The sequence below is a fragment of the Ambystoma mexicanum genome, chromosome 11 (genome assembly GCF_040938575.1).
Source record: "Ambystoma mexicanum isolate Mex_15411 chromosome 11, UKY_AmexF1_1, whole genome shotgun sequence".
Taxonomy (NCBI): Eukaryota; Metazoa; Chordata; class Amphibia; order Caudata; family Ambystomatidae; genus Ambystoma; species Ambystoma mexicanum.
This window is the reverse complement of record NC_090934.1, coordinates 1,196,483,658-1,196,499,551: the sequence shown is the minus strand read 5'-3', so window position 1 is coordinate 1,196,499,551 and position 15,894 is coordinate 1,196,483,658. Positions and strand designations below refer to the sequence as shown.

The 15,894-nt window shown below is 46.5% G+C and overlaps 1 protein-coding gene across 1 annotated transcript in view; it reads right to left on the bottom strand.

The window, feature by feature from the left end:
* NEIL1 (nei like DNA glycosylase 1) overlaps nucleotides 1–15,894 on the bottom strand; it is a 152,572-nt gene that overhangs the window by 86,176 nt on the left and 50,502 nt on the right. The window contains exons 4-5 of the mRNA XM_069624548.1: nucleotides 1,270–1,389; nucleotides 433–496 (exon numbers count right to left, since the gene is read on the bottom strand). Of these exons, the coding sequence (XP_069480649.1) occupies nucleotides 433–496; nucleotides 1,270–1,389 (184 nt within the window). The remainder of the gene's footprint in view (nucleotides 1–432; nucleotides 497–1,269; nucleotides 1,390–15,894) is intronic.

Genomic DNA, 15,894 nt, shown 5'->3' with positions numbered 1-15,894 from the left:
CACCTCCTAAGTAACTCACAATGTATTCCTACTACTTCCCATACAACATTACCATTTAAGCAAAATATGACCCATAATTAAAATAAATACTGGATGGATTAATTTAGCCAGGCCAACCACAAGCAAGCTCTCCCATCCCACAACTACTAACTGGCCAATCCATGAGAAAAATATAGGACAGCACTCCCCTAGCTTATTTCTCAATAGAGCCTTCCATACCTGCAACTTACACGATAGCCATCTTCTACATCCAGCCCATGCCATTTCCAAGAAGAAGCAATATCTAACATCCAGTTTAACAAGATTGCTCTGTTCGAACCCCCAGGGAGATGTTGCTCCCAACCAACCAGCCCTATTGTAGCAACAAACGTGGATGCCCCAGGCTCATTTCGCCATTAGCCATATTTGATTTGTGCCCCCTGTGATCTCCACCTGCTCTGGGTTTCCCAGGGATTCCATGACTGTACGTGCCTTTACAAAGGGAGGGATCTTCAACCTGCAAATAAAGAAAAGATTTTACTGCACAGTGGTTGCATAAATCACAGTCCTTCAATAAAATGATCACCACACCTTTTCAGGGATCAACATTAAGATTGGATAATCAGGAGCTAAAAGCAGCTCTTGAGTATCCAGCGTTAACCAGTGACCAGGAGCCAGTACATAATGTTCTACAAACATGTACAATTATCCTTTGTCTATTATTGATGACCCCTTGTGCCTTAAATGCTGTATAGATGTGTCATAATGTTTATTTATACATTGTCCCAAATGCAGAGTTAAATTCACATAGGGGCGTTTGTTTTGCTTCAGCGTTCATGGGGAGCCAAAAGTTGCTCCCATCTGTGCTATCAAGCTAACCATGCTCTTCTAGGCTACAAGCAAGTGCTGAATAGCTCCCAGCTCCCGTCAATTTCAAACCCTGCATTTTCTAGTCCTCCTTAACCCATGCAACATTTTCTTTCAGCCTTCAAGATGCTCTTAAGCCATTCACAGCCTATTACTGTGAATGCCTACTTTCAGAGAAAACAGGTTACGCTTCAAACCTGAAGTCTGAAACCTTTGATGCAAGTCACCATTTGTAGGCATTCCACAGCCCTCTGGCCTCGGACAGGGTCACCTGTTCCATACACTGGTGTTTGCCCATGGTGAAACTGAATTGTTTTGTCACATAAATGTACAGCTCTGACTTTCTCCAGTATTTGAAAATGGCAGAGAACATAATTAGCAAATCAACAAACAAGCAATGGCTATACTCAGCTAGGCACAAACCTGTAGAGAATCTCTGCACGTAGGTAGTTCCCAATACCATTGAAGTACTTCTGGTTCAGTAGGGCTTCACATATGGGCTTATTGAATGCCTTATCGTGCAGATTTCGCATCACATTCTCTCTGAAATACAGCATGGATGGAATAAGGAGAGAGAAGACCTTTTCCCCGAAGTAATGGCAATTACCGAAGCACACATCCACAACAGAACTGTGTATTGATACATATTTTGGACTTCAAATTCTGTTGAAGGTTCTAGGAAGATTTTGTATAGAAATGCTTGGCAAGGGGAGAAGCACTTATGGGAATTTATTATTGAAAGGCTGATAAAGTATCTTACATTGAGTTTTAGTCATCTTTAGAATGTCCTCCTCAGAAATGCATGGAAGTAGTAATACAAAATAGAAATCATAATTTCCAAACTATTTTGCATCCTCTTTCTTGTACGGTGTCATGAGGATGTACAGTGTCATGAGGAGAGAGGAACACACTTGTACAACAATGGCTGAGGTATAAGACATTCTATTTGGAGCATAATGCAAAGTAACTAAGGGCGCAGTGTTTGCATTCGCTGGGTGCTGGTTGCCGAGAGCTGCTGGAGAGGAAGGAGTCGTCGTGCCCTGTCCCCTGTTTCACACATAAACTGGCGTGTCTTACGCAAGGGCGAAGCCCGCAGGTGTAAGGGCACGGGTGTTTGCATCCGTTGGTTGCTGAGAGCTGCTGGAGAGGAAGGAGACACTGTGCCCGCCCCCTGCTACCTGTTCGGGCTGGTACCCTGTCCACCCACAATGGAAAAATCTAGCAGTGGGGGTGGAATCGCCACTACTCAAGCACAGGTACAGCCAGCCTGACCTCTGGTGGGGACAGACCCGAGTTGTCAGCCCCGGACATAGCAAGTGTATAACACAGGTGGCCATCTCACCCGATATCCCAATATGAAATTGTTTAGAAATCTTGAGTAGGTCTGGTGAAGGGGGCGTTTTTGGTGTGGGGGGCAGGGAGGATGGTATGCCTATGGATCACTTGGGTGGTTTGGACGTGGTGCTAGCCAATAAAACAACTGGCTGATGGCCCTCCCCACGGTACATCTGGTATCCAACCTCTATCACCCCTAACCCTCATAGGTGCGGATGCGTGTGTGGCCATGTCAATCTGGGAGAGATTAGGTCTGCATTGTGCAGTGTGAAGGAGGTGGTGCTTCGATTGGCTGGTGATGTGGCTAAGCTAGCCAGTATTGCTACCCACCCAGTGAGAATCACCCGGAACACATTGGTACCCCCTGCCTCAGTCCAGTCCAGTCCAGTCGTTTCCATTATGAGAAGGTTAGAGAGGGGTGTTACCGAGCCTGGCCAGAATGATGCTAGGAAGTGTCCCATTGTACAGGGGCAGCAGCTTGCTCCTAGAACAGGTAGTGGACTTAAGATTCCATATAATCGTACATCAACTGTAGGGCCCAGTAGGGAAGCCCCAAGGCCTCTATAAGGGACCATTGATGAATACTTCTTGCAAATCCTCCCAAAAGGCTGCATGCTATAGGTGTGCATGCTGGGCCAGGGGGGGTTTGTCCCTCTGGGCCTCCTCGCCGCCGACACACATATGGCCTTGGGGAGAAGTTGAAACCTAGAAACGCTAACTTTGTGTATATGTTCAATGTTCCAAGTATTCCAGTGGGGTGTTTTGAAAGCCAGGTATCTCTGGTAAAAAAAAATCTATCCATTGGCTGTGACACACCAGGGGGTGTAGATCTAATTTTAGAGAGGATATTCTTAGCTGTGAGAGATAAAATGCCCTCAGGTGATGACTTTATGCGGCTGACTCTGGCTAACAACTACTTGGTGAAAGGCCTTCTGTCTAAACTATGTACGTACCCTCCAGTTGGTTCGAAAATCACCCTATGCCCTTGTGCGAGATCTGGCGAGTAGCGATGGCCTCAAGGGTTTTGGATGACCATTATTGCCCGCCCTGGATGGTCACCACTTGCAGACTGATGGCCTGACCAGGCCAGCTGCCAATAATTTGCACCCCAAACTTGTCCTGGAACGTGGCCCACACAGAGTGGGTGAGGTTTGTCCTGGAATGTGGCCAAAACAGAGTGGGTGAGGTTTGTCCATGAGTTTGATCTTGTGTACTTGCAGTAGACGTGGGTAATTGATGGTACTGATCTCCAGGGCTTTAGCACTTTTAGAACCCCTGCTAGTAAAGGACCATGAGGTAGACCTAAAGGTGGGCTGATAACCCTGGTGAGCCCTCAACTCAATGAAAAGTTTAGCATGAGATCAACAGGTTAAGATGATCTTCGATGTCTTGAAGGTGTAGCAACTGAAGTTAGGCCAGTTGTTGCTTTTAACATCTATAACAGGCCATATGGTCCAGCTCCTCTGGAATGTATCCGTAAAATGCTTGACATAATCCTGGTCTATGATGGTATGAAAAACAACACCCCACTTATCCTGGCAATGGGTGATATAAACCTACAGTTTGAACCCCTTGATGATCTTTTGGGCCTTTGAGACAACCTGGACCTAGAATGGGGGATATTGCCCTTGGAGTCTGTTACACCACTGAGGACCCACCAATATGCAGTAAAGGTAGCACGTTTACTTTAAGATGCAGGCTTGGGAGCTTGCAATGGTAGAATTGAACCTGATCAACCAGCTAATGTTACCTACGTGGGCTATATTGGAAGCTCATGAATTGACTATGTTCTTATTTATTTTTTTTAGAACAATTTTTATTATTTCAAAATAAACAAAACAAAAACACCAACCGAACACACAATACAAAAGCACTCTATATTAACCACTACTCCCCTCATCCCACCCACCCCCCCAACGAGCCTATTGTTCTTCTCGCTCTGCGTCCGCACCACTTGGAGGGCGTCACCTTTCCTGTGGATTCTGTCAACTCTTGTGTTGTTCCAAACAATTCCGCTACCATCAGTTTCCATGCCATCAGGGTTCCCACTTCTTCCTCTCCCCCTATATTACTTGCATCCTGCCATACCATGGTCTCTGCCTACTTGCAGCCTTCCATCCCATGGCAATTCGCCTTTTTGCGAGCACATATGCTAAATCTTTCAATTTGTTAACATGCTTAAGTTTCTGCGAACAGGGGAACACTCCCAGTAAAAAGCCCAGGCTGAGTCTATGGCAATAATAACCCCAATAATAACCCCCTTTGCCGCCAGTTTCCCCGCTACCTCCCACCAGAAGTGCTCAATCACCGGGCTGGACCAGAACATATGTACCATATCAGCCTTTTCTTCATCACATTTGGGGCATGCCTGTCTGCTAGCGTTCTCGAAGCTCGATATTCTTAGGGGTGTCATGTATGCCCTATGCATGATATATAGTATCTGTTTTAATCTAGCGTTCCTCAACACCTTTTTGTGGTATCCCAGGGCACGCTCCCACATCCCATCCTCCATCGGGGCTCCCACCTCCGCTTCCCAGTCTAATCTTAATTGCGTTGGTTCCTTTCCAACCCTGGTCATCAGCATTTCATACAATCTGGAAATCTCATGCCCTCCTTCCGTAATATCATATTGTATCTATGGTTGCATCAGGCTCTCCTACCAGTATTGTCTCAGGCCAAGATTTTTTAAATTCCTGCACCATTTTGTAATATGTAATATATTGACCCACATGTAGCCCCACTTCCTCCACTAACTCTTCAAAATTTATGATAGCCCCTTCCCGCCAGACATCTCCCACAGTCACCAACCCCACCGACTCCCAGTGGCCCCTAATTGTCCTTCGTAGCTGCTGGTCTCCCTTGGTCAACACCACTAGCGGTACCTGTGGGGAGCATGGGGCTGAGTTTTCCCATCATCTGGCACACTCGGCGCCAGATCTTCCACCCGAGCATCATCAACATAGGGCGCGCTTTCATTTCTATTTTGGGCAGCCAGATCATTTCTTTTAAATAGTATGGGGCACAATCTGTTTTAAACAACCTAGCCTCAGGTGTCACTTCGTCCGAGAGCCATTTGGCAACGTATTGCAGCTGACTAGCTACATAATAAACCTCATAGTTAGGTAATTTTATTCCCCCTTTTTCATAGAAGTTCTGCAACTTCCATAGCGCCACCCTGTTCCTGGTACCCTGCCACAGGAAGTCTCTGCATAGGCCATTCAATCTAATAAAAAACTTCTTGGGTATAAGATACGGAATATTTCCAAAATAATGTAGGAGCCTGGGCAAAACTACCATTTTGAGCATTGCACTTCGCCCCATCATTGCTAGAGGGAGCTTTGCCCAAAATGTCATGTTTTTTTCAATTTTTCTTATGGTTATCTCGGTATTATGTCTATGCTCTTCTTCTACTGTATGATACACATCTATCCCAAGGTACTGAAAAGTATCAACAACCCAAGGAGCCTGCAGCACCGGCAATCGCTCAGTAGTGAGCCCTTTGTAGTTACCCAATGGGAAAATAATAGATTTCTGTGGGTTCACCGCTATGCCAGACAGCCTCGCGTACCTATCCATGACCTCCAAGACATACTGGAGATTCTCTTCTGGGTATCTCAGGTACAGCAGCAGGTCATCGGCATATAAGGAGATCAAATGTCGCTCCCCACCCACTTCACTACCTATCATATCGTACTGTTGTCTAAGGTATATCGCCAAAGGCTATAAAGCTAATATATACAGCATAGGGGACCATGGGCACCCCGTCTGGTGCCCCTGCCTAGTTGCCATCTTTCAGAAATCACTGCAACGGCTCGCTATATAACATCTTTGCCCACCTTATGTATCCAGGCCCCATACCATAACCCGCCAAGGCTGCCAGTAACCATGGCCACTTGACAGAATCAAAAGCCTTCACAGCGTCTAAAGCTGTCAATATTTTGCTGTCTTGGTTCAGCATTGAGAGCGGCCTATATGATCCACAGCTGTGTCCAGGCTTATTAGGCTTGGGAAGCGGTATTATTATCGCTTCTCTAAGTGACTCTGGCAGCCGTCCCATCTCAAATGCTTCATTTAGCATATCCAGCATCTGGGGAGCACTTCTGCCTTATAAACTTTATAAAACTTGCTTGGAAAGCCATCTGCCCCCGGGGTCTTGCTAGTATGTAGCTGCCTCACTACTTCTTCCAGCTCCTCCATGGTAATCGGTGCATCTAGTTCCTCTCTTTCTTCAATGCTTATTGTTGGTAGACCTATATCATCTAGTGTCTCTCTTATTTCTCCACAACTGCTTCCCTCCACATCCCCGTATAGGTCCCTGTAATAATTAGCAAACTCCAAATTAACTTCCTCCTGAGTATCAGTATCAGCTACACTGCCATCTTCTCTTGTAATTGTCCTGATGGTGGGCCTGGGGACCTCGCTTTTGTATAACCGTGCCAAGAGCCTTCCCGTTTTATTTATGCTGTCTTTCAACATATTTCTTATAATTAAGGTTAGACAGTCTATCCCACAGCTCCGCACATGTCTGTTGCCATTTGAGTATCAACTCCATGTCTATCCCCGTATCATCTTTTCCCTTCAGTGCCTCTTCCAATTCCCTTTCTGCATTATTTAGATCAGCCAGAATTCCCCCTTGCAGGCCTTTAGATTTTGCTATGGCTATGCCCCGCAGCACCACCTTAAAAGCTTCCCATAGCGTGCTCGCTGAGTCCACACTGCCCGTATTCACCTCAAAGTAATTTATAATCTCCTCCCTTATATCTTTTCTAAAAAAGGGGTCTTTGAGTGCCACGTCGGTATCCTCGCTCTTGGGGGGAGGTATTGCCAGCTAACTACCAGGGGCGAGTGGTCCGACAGTACCCGCGCCTTATATTCTACTTGCACTACCTCTGCCACAGTTTCAGACGTGACAAAGACGTAGTCCAGCCTCGTATGCAGCTGCTGTGGGGCAGAGTAATGCGAGTACTGCCTTTCATGGGGATGTTTCACTCTCCATATGTCCACAAGGCCAAAGTCGTCTAGCAGTGTCCAACGCTTTTGCTGCTGGAGCAGGTCTAACAAACCTCTGGTCTGATCTGTCTATCATAGGGCTAAATACACAGTTGAAATCACCCCCCCAAATCAATGCGCTTCCCATGCACATACTAAGATTAGTACTCAGGGCTCTGAAATATGTCGCCGTGTTCTGATTGGGGGCATAAGTGTTCACAATGCATACATCCTTATTCTCCACCAGTCCCCTCAACATAACCATCCTCCCGTCTACTTCCGCAGTTTCTTGCAGCTTGTAAAATGGGACATGCGGTGCCACCCAGATAAGCACGCCTCTGGCATATGCAGAGTGTGTCGAGCCCACTACGACCCCTTTCCATTTCTTCACAACTGTTTCCAGCTTTTCCCGCGTCAAGTACGTCTCCTGTAGCAATGCAATGTCTATCTTTTGTCTACGCAAGTATAACATCACTTTGTTCCTTTTTAAATAACTATTGAGGCCTCTGACGTTCCATGTAATTATTTTAAGGTCCCCCATGGCATGTTAGTAGTCCCGTTCCCCCTCCACCAATGCAGGCCAGATCCTTTTTCCATTTCTGACTATATAGGCTCGCTCCCCAAAACCAACTACCCATAACTATAACCACCCCACACAACCCTCCCTCCCCCCTCCCGCCACCTTACCCTCCCCAACTTCCCATAATCCCTTCTCACAACCCCTCCCACCCCCAACAACACCCCACTCAACTGTTGCCCAGCTCCATCCCTGGATCTCAGGCTCCCCCGCATCTAGCTCTTTCTGCCTCGCGCCTATACTCGAAGCTCTGCAGGGTGAGGTCGTCCTAGTGACCAACCTCCTACAACTACAATTATTACTCGGGGGGAGTAGGGTGCTTGTGTCTTGCCGCTTCTATATGCAACAGTTTAATTACACATTACTACCCAATCTGCGCATGTATGCGCATTACTATATTCCAGTCTCTTAAATGAACAATGTCAAGGGTATCCCAGCAGAGTATGAGCTTACTCAGTCACCTCCCTTACTCTAAAACACTATCAGTGTCTCCGCTGGGATACTCGCTCTGCATCCCCTCAATATATTGCAATGCCCCATCACTTATGGTGTTCCCCTCGTGCTGGTTCCGCATCTTGTTCCGGGCAGCCTTGAAGGTCCAGCCATGTCGTTACTTCTTCCGGGATGTCAAGAAAGTGCATCTTGCCCTTGTGCTGCACTTTCAATTTTGCAGGTTACAGAAGCATGTATTTTATTCCCGCTGTGCGCAGTCTCCTCTTGACTGCGACGTAGCTGTACCGCTGCCTCTGGACTAGCATTGTATAGTCAGGGTACGCTGTGATAGCGCATGAAGCCCTTTCAATCGTTCCTCCTTTGCGGAAGTACTCTAGTATCTTCTCACGATCTTTATAATTCAATATTTTTGCAATTATCGCCCGGGGGGGGGGGGGGGGGGGGTGCCCCAGGCTTCGGCCTCCTCATAAGGGCTCTGTGCACGCGCTCCACTGTGAATCCTTGTGAAAGTTTTTCAGCCCCTATTTCTTGCAGCAGTAGTTTCTCAACATAGTCTGTAGGGTCTTGGCCTTCCTCCCCCTCCGGCAGGCCGACCACGCGTATGTTGTTCCTCCTTGCTCTCCCTTCCGCCTCCTCTGCCCGATTCTCCAGGTTAGCTACCCGTTGCTTCAGCACGTGAACCTCCTTTGCATTGCTGCTACTAGTGTCCGTGTTGATTTTCACCGCACTTTCCAAGCTACTTGTTCTCTCTGCCAACGCCCTAACATCCTGTCTCAGCAAGGCGACATCGATGCCCACTGCATCTATCTTGGCCTCCAAAGAAGTGCGCAAGTCTGCCATCGCTAACCCCCATGAATTTTTTAGTTCCGTGATAGCCGCCAGAATCTGGTGGTTTTCGTTCGTTGTGGTGCTCTCCATCGGTGCTGACGCGCCCTTGAGTGCTGTGGTCGCAGGAGACAACTGCGTCTTGGCAAATGCTTCCATAGTGGACTGTTTACTCTTACTCTTGGTTGTGGTCCCTCTTCCCGCCATCTTGTAGCCACAGCTATATGTCTGAGGTTGCTTGGTCTCAGACATGTCGGCTCTGCACTTCTGCTTCGATGCAAACCCAGGTCCAAGAAAGTTGACCAGGAGAGCTTCCGTATAGGCTTGCGTTCGCCGGGCTATTCCTGGAGTGGGTTGTGCTCTCCCACGTATTGGTTCATTTTATTGATCGCAGGGATAAGTTTTCATTTTGCCGTAGGCACCTGACTTTTTGGCTCTCTGCACAATATGCACCGTTGGGTATGTCTTCAGCAATCTTCCTCGCATACTACCATATGCCGTGCTTCTCTGTGATGCCGGTTGCTCTTAGGCTCTGTCTCATCTCACTTCAGGGTACCATTGGGCAGTGCCTACCAGCACAACAGTTCCATGCACAATGCCCCCATGGCCTCTCATATGTATACTCGCTGGCTCACCTTCCCAGTTGGGTTATGGCTGGGTTCATCGTATCAGCCACACAGTGAGCCACTATCCCAAAATCCCTTTGACATATCACTGCACCTTCACACTTCCATGCGGGCCTGCTAATTATGGCCATTTTAGCGCTCAGTTGGGGGCCAAATGCTCCAGGTCAATGAGTCCCACATGCTGTAGTACGGCGCACATTCGTTCTGTGCAGCCGAATCGTGTCTATACTATAACCGAGTTCCGGTTATGGACTGCGGCGGAGCCCCTCGCTTCAATAACAAAGGGAAATGTTTCCCGTCCCGCTGTGTGCCAGTCCTTCACGGGCCACCTACATGAGCTGCCGCTCGCTGGTCTCCCCTTGTTGTGCCGGCTTCCACTCTAAAACTTTCTCGTGCTGGTTGCAGAGCCTTCAGTCCCCCACTGAGCCCGTCACATCTACTGCTTGCTTCGTATCACACCAGCTGTTCTATTTGTTCAGCCGAGCAGCGGAGCCTCACCGTAAATTCGGCTTTGTGTAATCACAACATAACACGCTTGATAATGGCCTGGATTCTGCTTATCCACTCTTCGGGTCTCCTCACGTCTCCTACTGCTATATAGTATCTCTTTATTCCGCCTCGCCAGTCATTTCGTTCGATTTCCCATCCGAGGCCCCTCGATGCTTTTATTTCATTTCCCGCAGGCAGCGGGAGCCACGCATCAAGTCAGTTGGTTTGGCCGAGGGGGGGCTACCTCGTCTCCATGCTTCGTCAACCGGCTCCGCTCACGGTTGTTATCCGCTTCACGTGTTTTGCCTCACTCGATCCGCCTCTGTAATTTCTGCCCCACAGGTCGTTAGAGGAGCAGGGGATCAGCACGTCTTCTTAGTGGCAGGGCTTCGATGTACGCGGTACGCTTGTATCCGCTTGGCCGCTCTGCAGCTACGGCCGTTTATCCTTTGTTCGCCGCCATTTTAGATACAATGTATCATTTCAGCCAGGCACCTCGGAGTCCTCTATCTCGCTGATGTTTGCACAGCGGGCTTCAATCTTCTTAGATCTGGTAGCACATACGTTTCCACGCACGCGTTTCTCTTTTGGTAGCAATTTGGCAGGTATTAAGTGCATTTCTTTAAGGATCAGCGTCGGATCATAGGAGCAGCTCTCGCCCGCACGTCCTAATCCATGGCTGGTAAGCCACGCCCCCCCGACTATGTTCTTATTAATGCCAAAGATTGAGATAAACTAGTTAGTCTGGAAGTTCTTAAGCGCAGCGATAGCGATCATTATCCCATAAGCTGTGGTATTCGTTGTCTGGGGAGCTGCGAGAATTACTGTCCATATACTGTCCATGTGCGTGAGGTGCTACCTCTGTAACCCTTGCAGGGCATGCAAGGTGTAGCGTGAAGTGGTCCTCCATTGAATTACCAACTTTTTAACTTAATATTTACACCTATACAGTCTCTCACATTGTAGCCATCTGTACGGATAATACTTCTGCTCTTTGTATTGTGGGCTCCTATTACGAGTTGGTGCAGGCAATGTTTCCCTTTTTCACCAAACCTGTGAGAAAGATCAAAGAGGCTGTCTTAGGGAACAGAGGCTAGTTTGATGAGGATTATAAATCTGCTAAAGACAATCTATTATTTTACTTCAAAAGGGCTATGCCAATTGATAAAACACTTGATTCCTGAGGGCTGAGTATCAAACTGTTATCTGGGAAAAGAAAGAGCTGTACGCCAGATGTTTTGGTAACTACTTATCAAGCGGGTGATCACATTGGGCTCTGGAAACTTTTTTGGGAAAATATCTGAACACTCTAGAACCTTTGAAATGTCACTTGGCACCTCCATTTTAGTAATCTGTATAAGAAGCAACAGGAAGGCTTTACAGAGGTTTGTCCGGGACGTAGTATTGCATCAAAGGGGGATGATTTCTCACCTTTCTTGGTTAAGGAAGTGGAAGAGGCAATTGACTGGCTCGGGCGAGGGAAGGCACCCGGCCCAACAAAATTCTTTTTTTTAAAGATGAGAAAGCTATATGGGTGCCTTTGTTGGCTCGTGTATTTAACTTTGTTTCCATTTCTGGAAGAGTCCCACAATCATGGCGAGAGGCAGTCATTTAGCCAATTTTCCAAAAAGGGGATAAGACAATTCCAGGGAATTACAGACCACCTTGCTGGATGCTTCTGGCAAGGTGTTTGCCAAAGTTCTGCTTGGCCGCCTGCAGTTGTGGGTGTGAGGGTGGCATTAACCTTTTACAGGCAGGCTTTCAATGTTGTATAAGCACGGTGGACCAGATTTTCAGACTGGGAATTATCCTGGCTAAGTATGTTTCTATCAGCCACGTAAGATATAGGCTATTTTTGTCGATCTGCGTACAGCATTTGACTGTCCCATACCCTATTCTGGGAAATTTTGGAAAGGTATTCGGGGTATTTATTGGCTAGTATCCAATCCCTATACACAGACAACAAGGCATTGGTTAGGTGGGATCTGGGTAGGGAAAGAACTAAAATCTTTGAAGTCGACAGGAGGGTGGGGCAGGGTGTGGGGTGGGTAAATAAAACAAGGTCATGTGTTGGCACCCTGTTTTTGTGTATATTTAAACAAGATTCTAGAACAGTGTCTTGATCCTCCCAAGTTGGGATCGGACAGGTTTCCCACACTGTTCTTCACGGACAAAACGGTAATCCCGTCTACTTCACCAATGGGATTAAAGCATAGTCTGGCTATCTTTATTAATAAATGCAAGGACCTACAACTAGTCCTTAACACTGATAAAACACAAGCTATGTTGTTTGGGCACAGGGCAATGAAAATACAATCTTAACTTCTCAATTGATGGCAATGTCCTTGAGCACGTCAGTACATATGATTATTTAGGCATATCAATATCTGATGACCTCCTTTGGTCATGGCAGCAACTCAAAGCTATAGTGACTTTAGATATGTATAGCAGGGGAAATTTTACGCTTCTTCCATAGTCATGGTAGAGGAGCTGTCACTCCGGTATTGCACCTACATAAAATGCAGGCCTTGTCTGCTGCACTTTACGGAGCAGAGCTGTGGGGTGTTGCAAACCTGAAGGTGTCTCCCTGGCTAATCCCCAGGGATCTGTCATCCAGGTGGACAGGTCACAGCCATCGCTATTGGATCCAGTTCCTGGGGGTGGACCAGTGAGGGAGGACACCTAGACGGGGGAGGGTGGGGGCAGCAGGGAGGGGGGTATCCCCCTTCTTTCAACACCTTTTTCCCATTCTACCACGTAGGACATTCCAAACCACTGCTCCCACCTCCCCTTTTCTGACACGAACACTTTCGCACGACACACCAGAGAACGGACTAACAACAGAGCCGTTTACCTGACATGCCCCAATACAAGGGTCAGGCAAATGATCAGAATTACACACTCCCAATAGCCTTTTCCCTTCCCCATAGGGATAAAAGGTGGAGCAAGGAGTTGGAGCAAGGAGGAGGAGAAAGGCGGAAAATATTGGGAAGGAGACACACAACCTTGCTCTTTTTGACAAAACCCTGCAAACCCTCCGCTGAAGGAATCGTAAGACCAAGGACAATAGCCCAAGTGTGCTGCAACAGATGTCAACATTACACGGAATGTGTCGACGCGGATAAGCGGGAGCAAGGGATGTTCCTGCTACTGTGGTACCAGACTTGACTCCAGCAGTTACGAGGAAAGCCAAGTGGTTCATCAGAGCCAGTGAGTCGAGGGGAGAGCCAATAAGAGCCGGGCTGTGGTCAATGAAAGACACAAAGTGGCAAGTTGAACCAAGTTCAAAAGAACTGTAAAAGTGTTGAGGGAATACCAGCTGCAGAGGGAACCGGGACCACGTGGGTGCTAACACGATAGACTCTGGTTGATCCCTGTTTGACTGAAACTACAGATACCAGAAGGCCATAGGAGAGCCGCCAAGATAGGTCAAAGTGGTCATACAGTGGGTCAGGCAAAATCTGCATACAGTCGAAAGTCTTTGACCCAAGAACTGAGAAAGTTAGGGAAGTGAACGCCGCAAACATTTGTGAATGTGAAGTTGACAAAAGTGAACCCGGCCGAGGGATGTCCACTGGAACCGTTTAAAAAACATTACGATTTGTGAAGGAATGAAAAGCCATAGTGAACCCGGTGGAGGGAGGCTAAGACCAAAGAGGGGTCAGTGCCCAGAAGAGGTGGATCCAGGGGTGAAGAATTCTCACCTTAAGTGAAAGCAGGAAACAAACTTTCATTTGTTGAAGAAACTTTTGTTTTTGTGGTTTGAACACGTCAGGCCCTCGAAGGCAAGAGACTTTCAAGAGAAACGCGACTTGGCCATCGAGGCTCCTGATAAACTGGAACAGAGCTGTCGACTCCTGCTGGGGAAGCTCTGTGTGGTGTGCTCCAAGATCCCACCTTACCCCATGCTCAAAACATGGGGGAGGGAGAACCAAGCTACCACATCCTGACACATTATTTATGAACACTTTTCTTTTCTTGAAAACCATTCCACGTCCTTTTTGTATTAGTTGTAAGGTTGGCAATGATTTCTTAGTTTAGGCCCTTTTCTATTTGACACAAGGCCACTAGGACTGCCTTACTTTCATTTGATGATCGACGCTTGCTCCCATCTTAGATTTAAGTTTAGTTCACGCGTGTTTCCACCCTGCAAACATTGTTCAATAAACACCCTTAAACTGTGATCACTTGTGTCTGTCTTTACTATTGACACCAGAGTTCCTTACAAGGGTTATTGCAGGGCACCATCTCTGTGTAACAGCGAATAATTTTCTGAGAGCACTGCTAATCTAATACAGACCTGGCTAGTCTCAGATGGAATGTAATCTTCTCACAATTTCTGAGGTTCTAGCCACTAAACAATTAATGTACTGGGCACGGATCTGGACTACTCCTAAAATGAGGAAATATAGAGCCTCTCTTGAAATCCTGCTTAGTACGTCTGGATCTGGCTCACTACCCTGGTTCAAGTTTGTCCGTCTAGAGCTCATAAAGATGGGCTTGACAGCTGTGGTTCTAAACTGTTGGTTAAAAGGGCCTGGGCAGATGCTTTTACCCATTCTATGAAGCAGGCCTGTTTGAATTTGAGTACTGGGCGACTGTATCTTGAAAGTAAACTAGTATTGGGTTTTGAGCAATATCTAGATAACATAACAATGGGCTATTCTCACACTCTTTTTATCCAAATTTCGTACAAATACATTGAAACTGGGCCTATTGGTGGTCAAATTGAAGACTTCCAATGACCCCCGGTGCCCGTTTGTTGGGCTGCACAGGAGTCGATCACTCACTTTTTATTATTCTGTGTGGGCTACAAGGATTTGAGAGCCCGATATTTAATACTGCTACTTAAACTGAAAAACATCGAGACCACTGGCCATGCAATAGATTTTTGTAAAAGCACTGATTATCTGAATGCAGTCTTTTTTGTTTCTAAATGTGTGTACCGGGCATGGCTGAGAAGAATCAAGTGACCTAGAACATGATTAATTTGATAGTTATCCGATTTTGTTTTTTTGTATTAATTCAATTTTATTTTAGAGTTGTATCTTTAAATTGATGATTGGAGCTATGATTTTATTATGCACTTGTAAACATGTTCTTATTCACTGCCTTGATAGTATTTGTATTTTACACACATTAGTTAATGTGTGTATAGAATAGAATATGTAATAATTTCACATTCTGTTGTATATTTCTTTTTTGGCTCGATTGCTGAATAAAGTTTTGTACAAATACAACAAAATGCAAAGGAAACAAACCAAACAAATACAACATAGCATGATAACCTACAGTCCTACCCAGATCAGCAATAAGATCGTTTCTTAACCCCAATGTGGTCTACACTACTTCAATATAGTGGCAACGAGTGCATGTGGATAACACTCAATCTCAGCTGGACAGGTCTCCTCCCTCTTGCTCAAGCCTACTGTAACAAAGAGGGAGAAACAGGGCACAGGTGAACAGTGTTTAGAATTCTCACTATTTACACACAGAAAGTGGTTGCACCTCTCGGGTTGCAGGACCTAGGGTCTTCCTTACACAACAAAAAGGATCAGAACAAATTGATAGGTTGAGCCAAAATAATACAGTGTACAACCTGCTCTAGAAGGACTGCTTGTCCAAAGTTGAGGTCCTATTCTAGAAAGCAAGGTTCCTATATAGTGCCCAAAGTGCGCAACAAAACAACTCAAAGTCTCTTTACCACTCACTCATTCCTTTTGCTCTGATCTGGAAACCCTATTTTACTGCTAC